The sequence below is a fragment of the Lepidochelys kempii genome, chromosome 8, assembly GCF_965140285.1.
Source record: "Lepidochelys kempii isolate rLepKem1 chromosome 8, rLepKem1.hap1, whole genome shotgun sequence".
NCBI classification, from domain to species: domain Eukaryota; kingdom Metazoa; phylum Chordata; order Testudines; family Cheloniidae; genus Lepidochelys; species Lepidochelys kempii.
Genome location: NC_136387.1, coordinates 22,078,701 through 22,094,449, shown reverse-complemented (window position 1 = coordinate 22,094,449; position 15,749 = coordinate 22,078,701). Strand labels below are relative to the sequence as shown.

The 15,749-nt window shown below is 52.2% G+C and overlaps 1 protein-coding gene across 5 annotated transcripts in view; it reads right to left on the bottom strand.

Annotated features, from left to right (window-relative positions):
• Positions 1–2,454: 2,454 nt before the first annotated feature.
• The window catches only part of AFAP1L1 (actin filament associated protein 1 like 1), a 59,372-nt gene continuing 46,077 nt past the window's right edge, over positions 2,455–15,749 (bottom strand). For 2 of the 5 annotated variants that reach the window (XM_073355827.2, XM_073355828.2), the window contains exons 12-19: positions 14,526–14,737; positions 13,299–13,444; positions 12,494–12,572; positions 12,133–12,244; positions 11,235–11,399; positions 9,607–9,785; positions 8,353–8,481; positions 2,455–7,044 (exon numbers count right to left, since the gene is read on the bottom strand). In XM_073355827.2, the coding sequence (XP_073211928.1) occupies positions 7,021–7,044; positions 8,353–8,481; positions 9,607–9,785; positions 11,235–11,399; positions 12,133–12,244; positions 12,494–12,572; positions 13,299–13,444; positions 14,526–14,737 (1,046 nt within the window). In that variant the 3' untranslated portion in view covers positions 2,455–7,020. The remainder of the gene's footprint in view (positions 7,045–8,352; positions 8,482–9,606; positions 9,786–11,234; positions 11,400–12,132; positions 12,245–12,493; positions 12,573–13,298; positions 13,445–14,525; positions 14,738–15,749) is intronic. The other 3 variants (XM_073355829.2, XM_073355830.2, XM_073355831.2) reach the window with 2 other exon arrangements.

Sequence of the window (15,749 nt, the reverse complement as noted above, 5' to 3'; positions counted from 1 at the left end):
AGATAACTAAACTGTTGTTAGATGTAAAGTAAATAAGGTTTTTAAAATGTTTAAGAAGCTTCATTTAAAATTAAATGAAAATGCAGATGGCCAGGATCCAGGCAGGATGAGTGCCACTGAAAATCGGCTTCTGTGCCGCCTTTGGCATGTGTGCCATAGGTTGCCTATCCCCGGTCTCGACTCTAGAGGTCCCTTGGGCTGCCCTGCCCAGGCTCTGGTGCAGGTTGGGGGAGGTAGCCTGTCCCAAGCTGCCCCCTCTGTGAGATATGGGTTGCCTGTCTTGCATAGTCTGATGGCTCTGCCCTCCCCCATCTTCTGGAGGCAGGTAGGGTTGCTAATTTTCTAATCGCACAGAAATGAATACCCTAGCCCCACCCCTGAACCCAGCCCCACTGACTACATTCCCATTTCCCTTTCCCTTAGTGGCTTGCTCTCCCGCACCCTCACTCGCTTTCACTGGGCTGGAGCAGGGGTTGGGATGTGGGAGGGTGTGATGGCTCCAGAGTGGGGCCAGAAATGAGGGGTTAAGGGTGTGGGAGGGGGCTTTGGGCTGGGGCAGGGGGGTGAGGGCTCTGGCAGGGGGTGCAGGCTCTGGGGTGAGGTCAGGGATGAGGGATTTGGACTGCAGGAGGGGGCTTAAGTTTGGGGGGGCTCAGGGCTGGGACAGGGGGTTGGGGTGCAGGCTTACCTCCGACCACTCTCAGTCAGCAGCGCAGCGGGACAAAAGCAGGCTCCCTGCCTGTCCTGGCTCTGCACTGCGCCCTGGAAGCAGGAATCAGCAGGTCCAGCCCCAGTTCCCATTTTCCAGAAACCACGGCCAATGAGAGTGCGGAGCCAGTGTTCAGGGCAGGGACAGCGCCCGGAGCCCTGTGGCCCCTCCACCTAGGAGCAGGACCTGCTGGCCGCTTCCAGGGCACAGCATGGTGCCAGGACAGGTAAGGACTAGCCTGCCTTAGCCGTGCAGCACCACCGACCAGAGTTTTAACGGCCTGATTGGTGGTACTGATCAGAGTTGCCAGCGTCAAAAACTGGACACCTGGCAACCCTATGGGTGGCATGTGCCCATCACACTGAACTAGATGATCTATCGAGGTCCCTTCCAGTCCTACACCTCTGATATTTAGAGTGCTCCATTACTTCACTCCTCTTTGGACTTGAAAAATCACCTGGACTGTACCACATTTTAAAAATGTTCAAGACAGGTCAAAGGTCTGATGATTAATAGCTGTTAGGGAAGGACTCCTGCAATCTGTGCTTGTCCTGACTGACATTCTCAAAAACAAGACCACTTTATTTCTGAATTTAAGTATTCGCGCAGGGGTTTAAGGTGCTGTAATTTATGTGCATCAACTCCACAGCTGTGTCACACCATCTGCAGGCCCTTATAAGGGAAAAGGATAAAGGAAATTGAAGGGGGAAATGCTGCTGTTAATTCCTTTAATTTAAAATGCTTTAATTGGTTTTCCATGACACCCACACAATGGCAGGCTGCAGACACAAACACCTCTGGTGGTGAAGGAGCAGTGTTAGCCACAATCCATCTGAGACTTGTCAGGCTCTGAATAATAATTTAACACCTGAGTCAACATTATAGGCACTTAACACTGAGAACAGAAATGTGTGCTTTTATCATGGGGTAACTTATGCATTAGCTATCCCCCTGTAAAAACATAGTGGAGACAAGGTACATTGGTTTCTCCAAAAGGCAGCCAATGCAAAGGAGTAACAGGCTAATTCATCTTAAAAAATTGATTTTGGCAGTGAAAATCATAAAGAATATCACTGAAATGGATCATAACAAATCTGTAGCATACATAAAAGGCATTAATAGAAAAATCAACATTTATGTATGCAACAAATGAAGTAATAGAAGGGGCAAGTGTGCAAGTCAGTGTTTGCAGGACAGGGAATTACATACAGAAACAAAAAGAAAAGGAGTACTAGTGGCACCTTAGAGACTAACCAATTTATCGGAGTATAAGCTTTTGTGAGCTACAGCTCACTTCATCGGATGCATCCCATACAAAAACTTTTTGTGAGGGATGCATCCGATGAAGTGAGCTGTAGCTCACAAAAGCTCATGCTCAAATAAATTGGTTAGTCTCTAAGGTGCCACTAGTACTCCTTTTCTTTTTGCGAATACAGACTAACATGGCTGCTACTCTGAAACCATACAGAAACAAGGATTTTTAATAATTTTTCAATAAAAAGGGGGGGGGGAACTCACATATTACTGGAAATCCAAAGGTTTCAGAGTAACAGCCATGTTAGTCTGTATTCGCAAAAAGAAAAGGAGTACTTGTGGCACCTTAGAGATTAACCAATTTAGAATGTTATACGAGTGTACAACGATTTTAGGTATATGGATTCTTTGGGAAAGGTAACAGCAAAGTATGAAGCTAATGTGCCCTAAAGGCTCAGAAACAAAAAGACAAATTAAGAGGACTCTAAATGTATTTATTTATTTTAATTTAATGACTTTTTGGTGTAGAACATGGTTTTTGAATACTTATGGTTGTCAGTTTCTCTCAAGGTTGTAAATGTATATTTACTAAACATCACAGTAGAAGTTTGCCTTTGAAAAGGATTACATACAAGGTAGTACAGTATAATGCCCTTAGGGTCAGATTTTTAAAAGAATTTAGGCAACTAATGGGATTTTCAGAAGCATCTAGGTGCTTTCACCCTTTAAAAGTCTGGCCTGTGGTGAATATTTGGGAACCAAGTTCCAGACACAAGTGATGACATGAAAAAGCACTAGGGTGTTAGATAAAGATGCAAAATAACTGTTGACAAAAGCAATCCCCATTGGCGGCTCAAAGGCATCTGAAAAGCTCTGATGTCAAACCAGGAAATGTCAGCCTTGATGTCATATAATCCCAAAAAATAAACTTGTGCATAAAAAATGAAAACAAACAACACAAAACTTTAGAAATAAAAACTAACGTTGCAATACCAACCAGAAGTGGTCTACTAGAAACTCTGTGAGACGTTGTTGCTGAAGCTACGAGTAATTATTACTATTTTCAATGATTATTTGCTATTAAAATATCACTTAATAGCACAATGACATCCATCTGCACAATGCTGATGAAGCTAAATGACGAAGTGCTACGAGTAATTAAAATAGCATTTTAAAAAGGAAATAATTTAAAGGAGTGACACTCCATTTACAATGGAGTACAAGAAACAGGCAGTCCAATTCAGGCAGTGCGAACAGCAGAAGAGACAAATTTGTCTATGAGCTATGAGGCTTTATATAGTCTCTAAAAACTGTCTGACAATTACCATTTCTGGAAGGGGATGTATGTGAAATATTTCACTGACTCAAGCCTCCTTCGGCAGCTCAAGACATTATTTCAGACGGAAGAGCTGCCTTGCCTAGGCATTGGGACACATGGTGCTTTTAAGAACACAGCTCTGGGAAGCAAGTGCTGAGCTGTACTGTCCTCTGGCCCCCTCTCCCTGCCCCCAACACCCTATTTTTGCAGCCACTGCAGGTGGCTCACTCCATCTGGGGTAACTTTTATCTTCTCTGCCCCTGCTGATGTTGGGTTTGTCCCCCTCTGTCACTGTCTGGCAGCATCTCAAGCTAGTTCTTAACTCCAGCTCCTATCTTCTACCCCTGATTTTCCCCCCTCTTTCCCCTGCCTCCAGCTGTTTGACGTTCCTGTGCATTCAGTCCCTCCCCCCACCTCCGACTCAGCCCATCCCTCCCCTCCAATTTGCCCCCTCTTATCCTATTGAGCAGCAGGGAGTGGATTGTCATCACAAGGGAGGGCAGCGGCTTCAGCAGATGTTACGGAGCAGCCCCACTTCACGCCATGTGTCAGCAAAGCCACAGATTCTGAGGGGCAGCAGTTTGTAATCTTACACCTGCCCAGCCAGGGATCAGGCTGTGGGGCCTGCCCCTGCCAAGGTCCCAGTGTGCACACCACCAGCTCTGCTCTGGCAACCCCAGGGCATGAGCAGCAAGCCCGGCCTGTGCAGCATCATGGTGTTGGGTTGCTGCACCAGGCCCCCAGTGGGAGTGAGCAGCTAACCCCTCCCCTTGCCTAAATCCAGCCCAGGCCCACCCCTGGCTGAGCTCAGTAAATGCGCACCGCCTGGGTTCTGAACAGCAGTCTCTTTATTAGGGGAAAGGACACAGCTCCATGAAGTGCAGATGGTTCTTACAGAGGAAGCATGGGGCACAATGTGCTGAGCCAGGCGCCTTCCACCCCCACATCCAAAAGCAGGTGGCACAAGGCTACCCGGGCAGCAGGGAGGCCCACCAGGTGTGGCCATTCCCACGTTTCTGTCTCCCCGTTCCTGCTTGTTTCCCTCCCCCTCCCAGCTTCTGTTTAGGCGGCAGGGCTGAGAGACGCAGAAACCGAGCCCCCATCCTGTAATCATAGGGCACTGGGCAGGCACTGTCCGGTGAAAGCCTTAGTTTCTTTGTGGGAGGTAGCAGCATATGTCTGGCTCATTAGTGAGCGAGCACACCTGTGCCCCTGCTGGGCTGAGTTATAGGAGAAAAGGATGGCTGCCTATCCTGAAGTGACACCTGCCTTCAGCCAGGAAGACCAAACAGAACTGCAGGAGACAGAGGGAGCAGTATGCCACAGCAGGGACATGCTGAGAGATGCTCTAGCATATGGCAGGAGCAGCTGTGGTTGCTCGCAGGGGGACAGTGTTTCAAGGAACAGAAGCATCCAGTTCCCCTTCTTCCCACATCTTTGGAGACAAGGCCCAGCCTTCAACCAAACTATCAATTAGCACCAATCACAGCGTAGCCTTGGGCATGGCCAGGGCAGTGAGACCAGCAATGTTCTTTAGCAGCCTCAGCCATAGCATCCCACCACGGCTTGGAGACTATCTAGGGGGCCAGGCCAAGGTTACTGGTGGGGGTAGGGAATGGGGAATCTCCCCAAAACTGCACTTTTAGGAAGGAGCATAGGGTTATCTAAGTGCGCCATTCACTTCTGTTCACTCATGCTGACTGCATCCAAGGCAGGGAAAAATCCCACTCAGGCACCTACTGGTGCAATACTCTGGTTTGACACTAAGACAACTGAGGCTAGCAAGAGGGAGAGTGAATCAATATTAACACTGCTGCAGCATAATCTACTCTGAACCGTACTTTGACTGACTGTAAACCAGCTTGAGCTCTTGTGTATGTGGATGCAGGGTGCATTCAAATTGGATGAAGAACAAGTGATGCTGCTTCCCCTCCTCCCCCTATGTATTTCTTTAGTGAGGACACTAGCTGGGGGTGGGGGATTTACAACTACCAAACAGCTCACGGGCTGCAGCTACAGGAAGGAACACACAGATGGTTTTGAGCCCAGCAGCTTACCAGCAGTTGCTATTTTTATTAATGGTTGCTTAGCTAGTTATCATACGAACACCCTGCGGCAGTGAGTTCCACAGGTTCTGCTGTACTGAAAGCTTACTGGCACAGTGTTCCTGTACTGCACCAAAGGGTAAAGAGGAGTGCATTGGGCTTTCCCTCTAGTCCCCAGGCTTCCTGGTTCTGCTTACTCTTCTCCATACTACGCTGGCTGAAATGGTTTCCCTTCTCTATTCTTGCCCCCTTCTCTGGCCCTTCTCATCTTCCGCAGGCTGTCGCTGAAATGAAGGTGCCCTGCCCTGCATGCAGTGTTGAGAATGTGCCATTATTTCAGGCAATACCCTCATCTTCTCCCCCCCCACGCCCCTCGCCCATCCCCTTCTCCACACAGCTCACCGTCTGACAGTGCTGTGAGGAAGCAGCTCCATATGGCCCCGCCAAGATGCTGAGCAAGGCCCAATGGGGGTGCTTTCAAGTGTTGGCAGCAGAGCTTCCCCAGAGTTTGTTCTCCAAAGGCAGTCAGCCCTTGCCCTGCAAGGGGCAGCATTGCCCTGCACCACAGCCGTTTCCAGCAGGAAGGAGACAAGAAATAGATAAAACAGTTGAGCAAGAAGTTACGAACTTGAGACAAGCTGACCCCGCACTGCTTAGAGGTGCTGAGCGCACAAGCTCCATGTGCAGTCAGGAGAAACTGGGGGGGAGCAGAGAATTAAGCCCAGGGTGGCTCATGAACCCCAACACAAACATCCAAAATCAGTGGCCACTAAAGTTTTAGCCTCATTGCTGTAGTAGCTTCATAGCCTTCCTCTTCCCCCGTTGTGCTGAATTTACCTGACGTATAAAAAATATGAAAGGACACCTGCAATGAGACAGAAGAGACTGCAAAAGGGCAGAAGCACACCAACTAAGTCAGAAGCTCTAAGTGTCGGAGATCTAACAAACAATGCACAAGAAAGCCCCATGGTGACATGGTCACCTTCTTCTAGGGCCTCTGGGCTTGGCCGCTGCAGAGGGAGGAGACTAGGCTAGCTCCACACAATCTCTGCTCTGGTTTGGGAGAGAGGACTAACTGCGCCAGTAGCCCAATCCAGTAAAAATCACACGTAAATAGCACCACTTCCATGTAATGCTTATAACGAAAGCTCACCCCACCCCTTGCTGGAGGATAGATCATACTGACCCACATTTGAGAGAGGGGGGAAACTGAGCACCAGAAGGTAAAGCACAATCTAAAGTCACAGACCACCTGTGGCACAATCGAGACTAGAACCCAGGCGCTTGGATTCTGAGTTACCTGCACTCTCCCCTAGCTCACGCTCCCCCATGTTTCTGTTAGTTTGTTACCAAGAGCAAAACACATCAATGGGGACGGCTGACGTTCCAGTCCCAGTGGGGTGCTCCTCCCCAGAGCTGGGCATTCCAGCTGCATGGGAGCCTTACTCTTGAAAGATTCCCCCCGCCCCATTCCCAAATATCCCTCCCCTCTCCCTCACACCCAATCTTGTCTGCTTGCCAAAATGTCCCCACCCTTGGAAAGTGGGTGCTTTCCCCATGCCCCCATCCCCCTGCTGGAGATCCAGGCTCGCTAGAATCCTCTTCCACTCTCCCTGGGGAAAAGGGGCTCGTGGCTCTTCAGTGTGTCCCAGGGCCCGAGTCTGTTTGCTGCAGGCAAGGCCTGGCTGTCCCAGTTAGGTTTGCTTCATCTCCCACTCCTGCAATGTAAGGAAAAGAAAAAAGTTTCCAGGCGTGTCGGCATGAAGAAAGAATCAGGCCCAACAGCTACAGCTACTGAGCCCCATGCTGTAGACCCTCAGGAGCCAGCAGGGGTATGTCTACTCTGCAATTGAACTCCCGCAGCCAGCCCACAGCAGCTGACTCAGGCTCGCGGGACTGGGGCTGTACAATTGCTGTGTAGACGTTCAGACTCAGGCTGGAGCCTGGGCTCTGGGACCCTGGGAGGGCAGAAAGGTCCCAGTGCCTAGGCTCCAGCCTGAGCCCAAAATGTCTACATGGCAGTTTTATAGCCCCGCAGCCTGAGCCCCACGAGCCCAATTCAGCTGATACGGGCCAGCCGCGGGCGTTCAATTGCAGCACAGACGTACCCTGGTGGGCCAGGGTACAGCTCTGAGTAGCTTCTTTAGCTTGTGAGAGACCGTGTGGAAATTAGAGATGGGGAAAGCCTGAGGAGGCCCGATCTAGCTCCGCCATTCAGGGACCAAGCCAGGCCAGCTCCCTGCGCTACTGCCTGCTACAGGGCTTTGGCCACTCTAGATTCCACAGTCTTCAGTGACTGAGCCACCACCATTGCCCTGGAAGTCGGGTCATAAGTTGGCACTTCCATGAGCTCCCCCAGCCAGCCTGGTTCCTCCCAAGTCCCAAGGCTTCCCACCCCCTCAGCAGCCATAGGGCAGGCGGCTCTGCAGAACCTGGCAGAGCGACTGATGCATTAGAGCAGGGGTGGCCAGAATTTAAGCAATGTACGTTGCCAAAGAGCCACAGTAATACGTCAGCATCTCTCCCCCCCCCACCCCGCCCCATCAGCTCCAGCGCCTCCCACCCACCGGCAGCCCCGCCAATCAGCGCCTTTCCCTGCCCACCCCCGATCAGCTGTTTTGTGGCATGCAGGAGGCTCGGGGGCAGGGGGGAGCGAGGGCACGGCAGGCTCAGGGGAGGGGGCGGGAAGGGGTGGAGTGGGGGCAGGGCCTGTGGCAGAGCCAGGGGTGGAGCAGTGAGCACCCCGCGGCACACTGGAAAGTTGGCACCTGTAGCTCCAGCCCCGGAGTTGGTGCCTAGACAAAGAGCCGCATAGTAACTTTGGAAGAGCTGCATGTGACTGCAGGGGTAGCCACAGGTTGGCCACCCCTGCAGTAGAGAGTGTGGTGTTGGGGGAAGCCAGGAATGGAAGGGGGAGAGGTGACCAGCTGATTCCCCGGCCTCAGGGTCTAGGGATGGTGCAGTGCCCAAACACCGGCTGGTGAGGCAGAGGAGGATGCTGCTGGGCTGGGAGAGCACAGCTGTACCTTGGCCTTCTGCAGCACTTTCCCCTTGTTGGCAGGGAGGATGGAGGGGCTCCTCTTCCTCATTTCTGCTGCACAGTTCACTGGGACCAAGTGCTCTGTGGGGTTCCCATTCGGCTTATTGCCAGTCTCCTGGGGGTGAGAATAACCCTTTAGAGACCCAGAAAGCAGTGACAGCAGGAGACAGGGAGACAGCTAGGGAACCCAGATTAAAGCACACTCCACAGCTTCCGAATGTGGCAAGGAACATTTACCATCCACTAATGGACTGCTGGGATAGGCTGAACATTGAAGGGCACTGGCAGAGCTGGTGGAAGCCCAGGCCTGGAATAGTAGAGGGGTTGAGGCGTCACCACACAGCTGGAGAAGATCCTAGGACTGGAATGGCCAAATAGCAAGACAGCCACAGGCTGCAGGGCAGGGCTGCCTTGAGTGGGATGGGGTGAGCATAGCAGAGGGAAGGTTGCGGGTCTCAAGACTGAGGTGCATTGGCCCTCCGCTTGTATCCCTATGTCTCCCACCTGAAGCAGGCACAAGCCAATAGAAAGAAAAAAAAAAAAAAAAAAAAAAAGAGTCCCACCCTTCTGCATTAGTAGGAGCATTGCCAGCAATTTGAGGGAAGTGATTATTCCCTTCTATTCAGCACTGGTGAGGCCACATCTGGAGTATCACATCCAGTTTTGGGCCCCCCCACTACAGAAAGGATGTGGACAAAAATCGGAGAGAGAGTCCAGCGGAGGGCAACGAAAATTATTAGGGGGCTGGGACACATGACTTACGAGGAAAGGTGGAGGGAACTGGGCTTATTTATTCTGCAGAAGAGAAGAGTGAGGGGGGATTTGATAGCTGCTTTCAACTACTTGAAGGGGGGTTCCAAAGAGGATGGAGCTAGGCTGTTCTCAGTGGTGGCAGATGACAGAACAAGGAACAATGGTCTCAAGTTGCAGTGGGGGACATCTAGGTTGGATATTAGGAAAAACTATTTCACTAGGAGGGTGGTGAAGCACTGGAATTGGTTACCTAGGGAGGTGGTGGAATCCCCATCCTTAAGAGGTTTTTAAGGCCTGGCTTGACAAAGCCCTGGCTGGGATGATTTAGTTGGGGATTGGTCCTGCTTTGAGCAGGGGGTTGGACTAGATGACCTCCTGAGGTCCCTTCCAACCCGGATATTCTATGAACCCTAGTCTTTTATGATTCTGCAGGGGAGCAGGAACCCTCTGGGAGACCAGGGTTGTGGAAAGGAAGGCGACTCCGTACCCCATTTTCAGCTTTGCTGGTCATGATGAGCCCCAGAGCCGGCCCTCCTGCTAGCGACTGTTTCAGCCGGTCCTTCACCTCCGTCAGCTTGAGCTCCAGGTCCACGCGCTGCTCCTCCTTCCCTTTGCACTGCTCCTCCAGGGCCGCCACCCGCTCCTCCAGCTCCTTCAGCTTCCTCCCTGATTGAATGAGACAAGGAACAAGACCAATCAGGTCCCATCGGCTCAGCACAGAGCCAGGGAGAGAGAGAGTTTGTAGAGTGAAGGAGACTCCAGAGCCCAAATTTACCACCCTCTCCAGTGAGTGTGGTTTGCTGGGGGCAGCAGTGATGTGCCAGCAGCTAGGAGATCGCAGATCAGCTGTTCTGGTGAGGGCCTGTTTCTAGTGTCAGATACCTGTTAACTATGCCCTGCTGCAGCCTCACTCCTTTGCTAGGATTTATTAGTACGGTAGAACCTCAGAGTTACAAGCACCAGACTTACAAACTGACCCGTCAATCACACCATCAGGCAGCAGCAGAGACGAAAACTCCCAGTACAGTACAGTACAGTGTTAAATGTAAACTAACAACAAGTAAAGGGAAAGCAGCATATTTCTTCTGCATAGTAAAGTTTCAAAGCTGTACGAAGTCAACGTTCAGTTGTAAACTTTTGAAAGAACCAGAATGTTTTGTTCAGAGTTATGAACAACCTCCATTCCCGAGGTGTTTGTAACTCTTGAGGTTCTCCTGTGTAGTACTAGTACGTTTCCTGCTCTGGCTTTTCAACCTCAGAAGCTGAAAAGGAAACAATACAATGACCTGCCTCTTTTACTGGAGGGGGACACACCTGTTCGGCCACTAGGTGATGCTGTTAGGCACAGTTTGAAGTGGCCACAGCAGCAGGTGGTCAGATCCCCGCTGACTCAGCACGACAGCTGGGCCCCAGTGTTCTGCCCAGCGGAGTGGAAAGCACTAGCCAGCCTGGCAGAGGGCTGAAGGCACCGCCCCTGCTCTGAAAGGGGTGCCAGGAACAAGGAGTACGAGGAACAAAGGAACACAGCAGCTCCAGCAGAGAGCTTTCTACTGCATCTATGCTGGTGCTGGGCCAGCAGGGAGCCAGCAGCACCAGGGCTGGGAAAGAAGATGGTACAGTCATGTGCAACCCCTATGGGGGAGCAGGGGTAGGAGTGGGAGTTTGCTGCTGACTAATAGTTGGCAACTACACTACTGGCTAGCAAAGAAGGGAGGTGGGCCTGTCTGTTCAGTTGGGAGGGGAGAGAGGAAGGGGCTTTCTCGGGTTCAGGGTGTGGCCAAGGAGATGACAGGACTGTCATGCTCATGAGAAGCCTGGAGGACCAGCAGGGAGCCTTACCGGTGGGTGGCCAGAGCTGGGACCAGAACAGGTCAGCAGCAGTAGGTCAGGCTAGGGGGCATTGGCAGAGCTGGATGGAGGAAACTTGCACCATTTTGCTGGGTTCTATTCACCCTGACTCATCCCTGCTTTGTTGGGCATTAAAAATCCACCAGCCTCATTGCTGAGATGTTCTCTGGTCTAGTGACTGTTGCCATGATCCCCTATTGCGGGGCTCGGGTCAGATCAGCCAGGGGGGTATTTCCTCTCCTTCCCAGGCCGCAGCAGGCTCCATACCTGTGCTGCTTTTTATGGCCTCCCGGAGCTCCCTCTTTTCCTTCCGCAGGGTCACCAGCTCATTCCGGATAGAAGCTCTCTCCTTCTCCAGCTTCTCTTTCTCCGTCAGGAACATCCTGGCATCCTCCTCAGCCCGGTTCTTCCCATACTTGTATTGGTTGGCATCTACCGAACAAGGACACAGCTGGTCAAGCAGGGAGTTTGCACACTGGCCTCTGCCTCGATCGAGGAGAGCGCAAATGCAGGCTCAGCGAGACGAGTTCAGGACTTGCAGCCTTGATGCCTCAGTTTCCATGATGGGAGTGTCACAGATGAGCCGGTCACTCCCAAGGCTCCACTAGGCCATGGTGGGGAGAAGGGGCTGCTTTTGGGAACAGGGGCATCACATCAGTCTTCCCAGGAGGCACAGGAGAACGCACTGAAGCCCATGCAGGATCAGCCTGAAACTGGCACCTCCTTCCCCACTGCCTGTGGAGGGGTCGCTTTTCGTTAGTGAATTCAGGGCAGGTGAAAGGTGCCAGAGGAGCAACTGAGTCCCCACTCTGTCCTTAGCAGGGGCAGTTCACACTTCCCACTCACCACAGCAGGCCAACATACCAGAGCCCCAGCTGGTAAGGAGAAGCTGCAGGCCCCTCAGATCATGCAACCAGTTACTCCAGTTCCTAAAGGACACATGGCCACCTGTGACCATCACTAGCCCACGTGGGACTAAGACCCCACCAGCTCATCTCATGGAACAGCCAGGGCTGGGAAGGGCTCCTGCCATTAGTGACCTAGGGCTCGATAGGAAATGGTGGCCAGAAATGGGAAGTCCCAATTCCTGAGCCAACTAGCCCCCTCCTGTGTGGCTGAGGTTTGGTCCCAAAGCACATTGGCCAGCAGGCGAATCTCAACCTACTTGATGCATGTCTCTTGACTTTGACTTGCGGGTCCACACGGCGTGATGACTCACTGCAGGACGAGGCATGGCGCTTCACCTGGGCCCCGGACGGCCGTGGTGGCTCCTCTACCTGCATGGATGAATGCGATGAAAAACAGATCCCAGCAGAGACGCTGCATGGCATCACTACGAGGCAGGAGCAGAAATCCGCACTAAGGGCAGGGTGGCTGCTGAGAAACCATGGCCCCAAGTGCCACTGAGAGGAAGGGGGCGCCTGTCTCCCCAGCATTCAGTTACTTGGGGGTTGCAAGAGGTTGGGTGGGAGAAGGACCATGGCCTTTCCGGGGGGAGCGTGATAGGAAGCAAGCCACATTCGTACCTGCACCTTCTCGTAGGGGACGTCATCATACACCACCCGGGAGGAGTCAGCCTGGCTCTCGTGGGAGGCGCTGGCCCACCTGGGGAGGAAGGGACGGGGAGATAAGAGTATGTCAGCCCTGACCCACACAGCGGCAACATGCCATCCTTCTCTAGCTCCTTCCACCCAAAGATCTCAAAGCAAACTTTGCAAACTTTCACGAGTTAGCCCTGCCTCCCCTCCCCCATGCAGTCCCCAAACCACTGTGAGCCAAGTCCTGCTTCAGGGAAATGAAGCCAGTCAGGCACTGCCTCCCCACCTCTCAGAGGCAGGTGCCCCACACTTTTGGAAATGTGGTAGTAGATATCCCATTCCAGGGGCAAACGAGGCACAGAGATGCGGTGACTTGACCAAATCCACTCAGCACAGCCAGAGCTGCCAGGTCCCAGTCCTGAGCACCAGTCCCTAGACAGCTTTTATAAGGCACGCATGGCTCAGGGCCCCAAAAATCATAACCCACCGCTGCTTTCCCCGCTGCATGTCCCTACCCCACAATGCTACTCATGCGGCAGGTGGTTTATTCTGGCTCTGAGGCTGCATTCAATGACTTGGGGCTTTGTTGCCACCAGGGTTTGAAGACACAAGATGCATCCATGGTGGAAGTGCTGGCTGGGTTGGCCTCACAGGGAGTTTTGCTCTCCCAGGTCCAGGCAGAGAGGGAGTGGGCACCAGGTGAGCCTCATGCCGGAGCTGGATCACACCCCCCCATCCACCCCCCCCATTGCCTTAACAAAAGCTCTCAAGCAATGGGAGGAGAGCCCCTTACAGATAGGAGTGTCGCACAGCAGTGACTATGTTGGCTATTGTCTCTACATCCACGTAATCATAGTGCAAGGCCTCCGGGGTTTTCTGGGAGCCAGTCTCAACCAGCAGGATGCCAAGCCAGCGGCCCAGATCTTCAGAGCAGTTTGCCTAGTGGGTGAGAAAGCCATCATCGTGAGCATCTGGCCCCTGGATACGCATCTCCCCTTCACATCTCTCCAGGTAGATGACCCATATCCTGCAGAGCATGGGCACGGAGTTACAGCAATATTTCCCCTCACCCCCCAAAGCCTCCTTGCTTTGGGTCTCCCCACACCAGCCCAACCCACCCATGCCACACAAGAAAGCACAGGCCTCTGCTCATATGCAACACACGTGCTGAGATGCAGTACGTCTTCAACCCTGTGTAGCGAAGGGGTTCCCAGGGGAAATGGGAAGACGTTACCCTCCCTAGAGAATGAGGTTGCTCTCTCCACACGGTACCGAGCTGGATTCCATCAGCCCAAGCACCTGCTAAGCTCCGCTCCTGTGTGGAGGAGCTGTTGGGTTGAAGCTAAGAGTCAAATGAGTTCATTCACCTGCCGTGATTTGCCTGGTTCAACCAATCCAGCAGCTTCTCTGTGCAGATACTATCAGCATCTGGGCTGCCCTTATACAGTCATTCAGACCCAAGTGAAATTACTTTGTATATTACATTCACTTGTCTGAAACACATTAACAGGGTGCCCCACGCATGTCTGCTTTAATCAATTATGGAATAAAAACTTCACATAGCCTAAGGGATCTTGCCAAGATAAAGATTAGATTTAAAAGACCCCAAATCCCTTGCTTGTGTAACGAGGTGCACCACAGATGATTAATGAAAGAATTTCAGAGGCTGCTCAGCATGGTTTATGTGATCGCATGCATTCGGCTGGGCTCAGCAGTGAAACAGGACTTTGCTTTTTGGTTCTAGTCAATTTCACTTGCCCAGGCCATGCACCAGCCCACCTGGCTGAGTTTGGGGTCTCAAAGCACAGCCAGGGAAGGGGTAAGTTAAATTGTCCCTGGAGGTTTCCCATTAGACTCTATTCTGTGTCTCTGTTCAGTTCTGGGTTTCGTTAAACCCTTAAGGAAACAAACAGCCCAGGATTTGGACCCAAACTGCCCGTCCATACCTTCCAGAGGGAGACAGGAAAAGCCTCCACAGCCTGCGTGCCTCACTTGGAGCCGCTGAGAATGAAACACTCACCTCCAAGGCAGAGACCTCCTGCCCACTGCGAAGGATGCGGAAAGCAAGCGGGTGTTTAGGGCCCAGGCCTGGCACCACCTCGCAGCCACGCAGGACGATGGCATTCACGTGCGTCCGCAGGTCGGAGCGGTCCTTGTGGAAATAGAGCGTGTTGCCTTTCAAGCAACACCAACGCTCCTTCCAGCACTGGTTAACCAGGACATTCAGGTAACCTGCAGGGAGAGCCAGTTCCCCAAGGGAAGAGAGTCTCAGTGCATTTCAGCTGGACCTAATGAACCAACAAGCATGATGCTAAGGGGAAGGTGAAAAGCGAGAGCCAATAGGGGCAGTGCGGGAGGCTCCAAAATGTTGTCTTGTCTCGCTGTACTTCTGTCAGAGGGTCTGTCTACACTGTAATTAGACACCCACGGCTGGCCTGTGCCAACAGACTCAGATTCATAGGGCTCGGGCTAAGGGGCTGTTTAATTTCAGTGTAGACGTTCAGGCTCAGGCTGCAGCTGGGACCTTCCCACCTCACAGGGTCCTAGAGCTGGGGCTCCAGCCCAAGCCCAAACATGTAGACCACAGTTAAACAGCCCTGCAACCCAAGCCCCAGAAGCGCAAGTCAGCTGGCACAGGCCAGCCATGGGTGTCTAACTGCAGTGTAGACAAACACAGAGTCTGAAATGCTGCTCTGCAATATCCTACCAAGATACGTCCAGGCCTGTCAGTGAATCACTGCCCATCTCCCTACCTTTGGGTAGGCCTTGTTCCCCCACATTGTTCCGGCAGTGGAAGCACTCCACAAAGCACTGCACTGGGGCAGGACCCTCTCTCTGGGCACCCAGAGATCTGCCCCTTAAAACTGCAGAACTCAAACATCAAAGGCCCAAGTGCAGCTTGGTCTTTAGTAAGTTCATACTCTGCAAAATCTCTGCCGAAGTCAACGGGATGTTTACCCAAGTAAGGACAGTAGGATTTGTCCACAGAAACTATAGATGCAGAAGCCCTATGCGGTCACCATGCTCATCCCCTCCCTTCTGGGGGCAGAATTTGTGAGGTAAATGGTCCAGTGGTTAGGGCACTAGCCTGGGACTCAGGAGACCGTTTCCAGCTCCACAGCAGATAGTCTGTGTGATTGATCACTTGGTCTCTGTGCCTCAGTTCCCCATGGAATAACAGCACATCCCTATCTCCCAGGGGTGTAGTAAGGATAGCTACATCCCAGATTGTGATGCACTTGGG